At 42.1% G+C, this 6971-nt stretch overlaps 1 protein-coding gene across 1 annotated transcript; it reads left to right on the top strand.

Moving 5' to 3' along the window:
- The first annotated feature begins 258 nt into the window (after positions 1-258).
- Positions 259-981, top strand: LOC138005457 (uncharacterized). Its single transcript, XM_068851681.1, has one exon. The coding sequence runs from the start codon at positions 259-261 to the stop codon at positions 979-981; it is 723 nt and encodes a 240-aa protein (XP_068707782.1).
- The last annotated feature ends 5990 nt before the right edge of the window (positions 982-6971 follow it).

Genomic DNA, 6971 nt, shown 5'->3' with positions numbered 1-6971 from the left:
GGGTGGACATCAGAGAGGGCTGTAATATTAGCAACACTTTGGCTAATCAAGAAAAAGTCGAGCCCGCTGCACTGTACGTTAGGGCTGCGTCGTCTCCACGTGTACCTACTAGTATCCGGGTACAAAGCTGTCCATATATCAACTACATCAAGTTTCTCAGAGAACTCCTTGATGATTTTAAGACAGTTTTGGTGCGTTTTTGGGAGACCGCCCGATTTATCATTCTCTAGATCAAGTACAAGGTTGAAATCACCTCCTATGATAAAGTCATCAAGGTGTACAAACCAATCTAAAAAGAAAGCTGGGTTGTCATCATTTGGGGAAACGGATTGTTTCATTAACGTGCTAAGAAGATTCATTAGTAGACGAGGCACACCCAAGACTATCCACTCCGATAATGGCACCAATTTGGTTGGAGCAGCAAGAGAAATTAAACAGGCTATCGCTGCATGGAATGAGAAACATATCCAAGACCAGCTGTTACAGAAAGGATGTCAGTGGGTTTTCCAACCACCCAAAGCCTCACATGCTAGTGGGGCCTGGGAGAGGCTACTCCGAAGCACCCGCACAGCCTTGCTAGCAATACTTGGAAACAGCTTAGTGGATGAGGAAGTCCTCGCTACTGTCCTCACTGAAGTTGAAGCAATTCTTAATTCACGACCTCTTTGTGCTGCCTCTGATGACCCTGATGATCAGGAACCGTTGACACCCAACCATCTACTGTTGCAGAAAGCTGTCCACAACTTGCCACCTGGATCCTTTGTAAAGGAAGACTTATTCTCAAGAAAGAAATGGAGACAGGCTCAGATTTTGGCTGATCACTTTTGGAAGAGATGGTTGAAAGAATATATGTTGTCGTTGCAGGAGAGACAAAAGTGGCAGAAGCCGCACCGGAATGCAGAAGTCGGTGATTTGGTTCTACTCGTCGATGCCAAGGAGCCAGTGGCGAATGGGTCGAGTGAAAGCGAAGTTTCCCTCTAAAGATGGATTAGTGAGATCAGTTGAGGTCAAAACTGGAGCATCCTCGTCTTTGGTCCGACCGATTCAGAAGCTATGCTTACGTGAAGAATCTCAGAGTCTTTCTCGTTAAAATACAAGGAACTTTGAACATTGACATTGATAATGAGCTTAGCCGCAGTCGTAATTTGTAAGGAAAACCCATACCAATTTGTATGCTACACCTGTTTCGCATGGGGCGGGGTGTTGCGGCTGGGTTCCCTGTTAACATTTTCGCGCCCTTGGCATCACGTGATGTTTTTCTGGTTTTTCACCTTTTTGACACATTTGTATGCTCGGCGTGTCACCCTGTTTTTACGAGCGAATTTGTTTGCGAATTTGTCAATAAACTCAGTTAAAACGGTGACTTGCCTTTACACCTACTGATAATTTAACAAGAAGCAATCCTTTTAATTTTGAGCCGAAAACGGCAATTTTTCACCAACAAATACAAAAATAATCAATGAAGTTAATATTACAGTAAAAGATTATATTGAAAGACCTGTAGTTTTAAACAATATTGATTGGTTCATGACATTAATTTTATGTTAAGAATAATATATAACTCATTAATATATATGAACAAAAACGAATTTAAGATGAGATATGACCCAAAATCAGGTCGTTACATTAAAAAACATATCTATGGTGAGGTGAAGGGATATTTAGCAACTTAGCAAACAAGTTATTTAACAAAACAACAAAAGAATTAACTAAAAAAAAACATGTAAAAAGCTAGCTGAAACGGCTTTAACAAAAGGTTCTGAAAAAGTTAGTGATTTTGCTGGTCAATGGACAGGAGATAAAAAATACGCCTGTTAAACCAAAGAAAAAAGTGACTTTTTTAATGGAAGATAGCATTAGACCATTAGAGGCTGAGCCTGAGATTGAAGCAAATCAAACAATTTATGAACCAAAAAAGTCACAACAACTCACAGATTTTGAAATAGTAGAGAGAATGAACAGATTAATGGCTGATGGAAGACTTAGAAGAAAAAACAAAAATTATATAATGTATTAGTATAAATATGTTTAGAAACCCAAAATTTGTTGAAGGCATAAAAGATATATTTTATGAATTGGAAACGCCTTTAGTAACAGCAAACCCTGCTAATAATGCAGGTCAAAAAAGCAAAACCATCGATTTGTTGTAGATATTACTAATAGTATGTCATCATCAGATTGGTATGATGCAAGATTTCAATGTCTTTTAAGTACAAAAAATGGACGGAACAAATATCGCTGCAAATGATGCAAATGGAATAGTAAATAGCATTCATAGTATGATCAAAGACGTTTCAGTTAAAGTTGGTGATAAAAAATATATGATTGTAATGATGTACAGTGTTAACATCAAAAATTTGCTTGAATATACTAATTCTTGTGCTGAAACTACAGCTACAAATGAATATTTTTTATTTAGACACAAATAAATCAACCGAAATGTGACCTGCACAAGCTGCTTACAACAAAGGATTTCATCAAAGAAAAACTTTATTAGGTGCTTCAAATGTTGTTAATTATGAATTACCTTTGAATCGATATAGTCTGTTTGAATCACTTGAAGATAAACTTCTTCCGCAAACAAGAGTAGAAATATTGTTTGATTTGGCTTCAGATAATCAAGTGATTTAGCAAGGAGCTGATGATTCTCGTGTTGTTTTTACAAGAATGCAGTTGATTGTACCACAAATTATTTTTAAAGGTAATTGTGATGTTTTGAATGGATTTCAAAACAGGATGCAAAAGCTTAACAACGAAAACAGTTGCAAAAAAACGTCTTACAGCATAGGTGGACGCCATGATCGCTCTGTTCAATATATCCCATAGGTCCTAGCGAACATCCGATATTAATAACTTCCGGTTTATATGAACATTACATCTCTTTCCCCCTAGTGGGTAACTCTCTAGAGTAATATGGAAAGAAATAAAATAAACTTCAACTAATCAGTGTCCATGAAACTATGACTACTGACTGAAATCAAAGTCCAACAGAAACAAACGTTTTTGTACAGGCGACAGCATTGTTAACTTAACACACTATACTGTCATAGTTCAGAGCTCTTAGTTGACTAAGAATCAATGCCTACAAATCAAGAATCTGACGGGGAACTCGTCTCCTGGAGGATCTATGCAATGGTGGTTGACCAACCGGGTGAGACGCACTAGCTTGGTTCTCTGGGATGGGGCTAGATGAACTTGTAGGATTAGCTTGCATGCCATGGGAGCTCACAGGTTTTGATGCAGACGGGTCAGAAGCATGAGCACGTGTGCGTGCAGCAGGGAGCTCTTGTTGGTGTTTGATGTCAGCCGGAGAGTCGAGACCACTGTCACGGGACCGATCATCATCATGGTTGATGACTGACTGATCCAGAGTTTTAAAGAAAGAGGAATTTCTGGTAACCGTGCGATTCTCGTTCTGAGCGGTAATCATGCTGCCTTTCTTATCCACTACACTCAAAGGGATAGGGTCGTAAACAGTTGCACCTTTAGACGCAGTAAATGGTCTCTTCACCAGTACGGTTTCTCCAGGTGAGATAGTGCTGGGTTTCACCAGAAACCCATAAGGGTTGCAACGTGTAACGCGCGTTCACAGCTTCCTAATATTCAGTGCGAACTGATTGGTTGAATGTTTCACTGCTAAGTACCATATTTGGAAACTCCTTGCTCTTGTTGTTCCAAATATCGTACTTAGCAAATTGAATATTCAAAAGCTTGTTTCCCAGCACACAAGGGGCCGTTACACGTTTCAACCCTTATGGGTTTCTGGTTTCACATAGACCTTGTTGTCAGCATGAGTCTTGAACTTGGATTTCCGCGAGAAATCGGGCTTGCGGACGATCTCTGACACAGGGTCAACGAAGTTGGTCTGTGGTAGCTTATTACGCACAGGACGTTTCAGTAACAATACTGCTGGGGCCACTCCAGTGGTTTGATGAGGAGAGGTGCGATACTTTCTTAGAATCGCTTGCAGTTCCTTTCTCCAGTTTCTTCCTTCCACTTTAGCGGCTTTTAAGACACTTCTTCAGTGTTTTCACGAATCTCTCCACCTCACCATTGGCCCTAGGCCATAATGGGGTTACCTTGCGGTGGTTGAAACCGAGCGCATGAGCAAACTTGGCAAACTCTTCTCCGCTGAAAGGTGGACCATTGTCTGATCTAACAATCTTGGGAGTTCCGAATGTAGCAAATAGCTGATCTAACTTAGGTATGACAGCACTAGCGGACGTTGACGACACTGGTTCTACGAACGGGAACCTTGAATAATCATTAACCAGTAGAAGTAGGGTTTCACCCTCATCATGTGCAAAGTCAATGCTTACTTCATCAAAAGGGCTTTCAGGAAGAGTTGATACTTGAACAGGCTCTCTAGCGTACACTGGGGTTACAACTTGGCACGGTAAACAGGCCTTGACCTTAGTTTCAACCATCTTGTCCATGCATGGGAACCACACCTTTTCTCGCAGGAGGGCCTTAGTTTTCACTATACCCAAGTGACCTTCATGGGCGATGTCAACAATTCGTTCTTGTAGTGCAGCAGGAACTACTAAACGATCCGATTTTAACAGGACAGTGTCAGTGCAGGTTAACTGCTCCTTGACTTGCTCATAGCGGGATAGCTCAGATAATGATACACCAGGTGGCGCCTTATACCAGCAACCAGATTTCATTGCAGATATAACCGCTTGTAGCAATGGATCCGTTGCGGTTGCAGATTCTACCTCAGACAGTGTTACAGCTTTTGGTACTGCATGTCTTGTTATAAAAGAGATGTGATCTTCAGACTTAATTTCATAATTGTGAGATTCCAAGTCTCCCACTGGGTGTCTCGAGGCATAATCTGCTGGGTTTTAGGCACCAGGGCGATATTCTACTGTGAATCGGTACTGCTGTAGCTCCATGAGCCAACGCTCTATCCTGGCGGACGGTTTAGAGGTGGGGTTGTTAAACAAGGAAACCAGAGGTTGATGGTCTGTGATTACTTTAAATTCCCCTCCATAGATGAACAAGTGAAAGCGCTTTACAGCCCAGTAAACTGACAAAGCTTCACGATCAATCTGTGGATATCTCGCTTGAGTTGGTGTCAGTGGAGAACTGGCATAATGCAAAGGTATCACTTCATTAGTCTAAACATCTTTCTGGGTCAGGACAGCACCTAAACCAATGGGACTACCATCGACAAAGATGGACGTAGGTTTCTTTGGATCAAAGTATCCAAGGGTAGTCTTGGTAGATAGTGCCGCTTTTAGGCGTTCGAATGATGACTGTTCTTCCTCAGTCCACTGCCACTTCACTCCACTACAGGTTAGCTGTCGAAGAGGCCTGGTGATTAGTGCAGAATTCTTGATGAACCTAGAGCAGAATGCAGCTGAGCTAAGGAGGCTTCGTACTTCAGATACATTGGTTGGTGGCACAACATTTTGAAGAGCTTCAACCTTTTTAGGGTCAGGTGACATGCCCTGTTCAGAAAACACATGGCCAAAGACGAGCATAGTGGGAACTCGAAACTGACACTTAGGTAAGTTTATTGTCAGACCACTCTCCTAGAGTTGACGGAACACTTGTCTCAGATGTCGGTCATGAGTATCTTGGTCTGCGCTCCCAACATAGATGTCATCACTGATGTTCTTGACGCAGGGTATGCCACGGATTGCATCACCCACCTTCTTTTGGAAGATTTCTGCTGCGCACGAGAGACCAAAATTGAGACGTTTGTATTGGAACAGTCCAACGTGTGTAGAAAACGTGCTCAGTGCTCTCGAGTCGGGAATCAATGGTATCTGCTGGTACCTTTGATTTAAGTCGATCTTACTAAACACTTTACAACCGTTCAAGTCCGACACTACGTCATCGATGGTGGGTATGATTTGTCGCTCCCTGAGGATAGCTTTGTTTAATGACCGCATGTCCACACAAATTCTAATCTCGTTCGGTTTATTCGGCTTGGACATGACAACAATTGGCGATACCCAAGGGGTGGGGCCTTCTACACGTTCAATGATGTCATCATTTTCGAGCTGTTTGAGTTTTTCCTCCACTTGTTTTCTTACATGGAAAGGGACTCGGCGATGTGGCTGAGCCACGGGTTTGACAGATTCATCTACATGTATGCGTGCTGGTTCACTTTTGTACTTGCCCATTCCACTGGTTAGATTAGGAAATTCCTTGAGAAAATCTGGGGCATCAGGTCGTAGGCTAACAGGAGGTTCGACCGTACTAACTGCTTTAATAAGATTTAATGCTTGTGAGGTTGTCCAGCTAAGTATGGAGCTTGATGAACCCTTTGCGACATAGAATGTTTCCACGGATGAACAGCTACCACTAATGACAGTGGCTCGGAACGTTCCACACAGGGTTAGTGGATTATCAGTCATGTACGGATATACTTTGGCACTTGTTTCAACCAGTTGTGGCTTTGATTTAAGGCCATCAAAGTCTCTCTTGCTTAAGATATTCACGGTTGCTCCTGAATCTGCCATAATGCGGATTGGTGTGTTCATGATGGTGACCTGAAAGATAGGCTTGCCAGCTTCGTGTCCCTGTGCACCAATGTTAAAAGTATACTCTTCACTGTTGTCACTATCAACACCGCCTAGAGATGACATTTCATTACTCGGAGCTCTTCAACATCTGCAGACCTGACATGGTATTTACCTCTTGACGTTTTCTTTGAGCGCGAAGATTTGGACCGATTATTGGGTTTGCCACGACGAACTTTGGAGAAATGGTTTATTTTGCCACAGTTCAAACACTTTTTACCTTGAGCAGGGCAAGTTCCTTGATGTGGGTAATTCCACACCTATTGTTACGCAATCCAGACTTTGGTAGACCACGAGAATTCTCTTTCTGCTGAACGTCGGTTGCTTTATTTCTACCATAGCCCAGTACATTGGATTGCTGTTTCTCCATCTCACTGGTCTGTTCGTCGGCGGTTTCCATGGCGCGAGCTACTTTCAACAAGTTCTCAAGATTGA

Source organism: Montipora foliosa, chromosome 6 (genome assembly GCF_036669935.1).
Source record: "Montipora foliosa isolate CH-2021 chromosome 6, ASM3666993v2, whole genome shotgun sequence".
Lineage (NCBI taxonomy): Eukaryota > Metazoa > Cnidaria > Anthozoa > Scleractinia > Acroporidae > Montipora > Montipora foliosa.
The sequence above is the reverse complement of the archived record's forward strand: the minus strand, read 5'-3'. Positions and strand labels throughout refer to the sequence as shown.

Excerpts from the sequence above, each read along its gene's own strand:
- LOC138005457 (XM_068851681.1), top strand. The coding sequence starts at position 259 with ATGATAAAGTCATCAAGGTGTACAAACCAATCTAAAAAGAAAGCTGGG.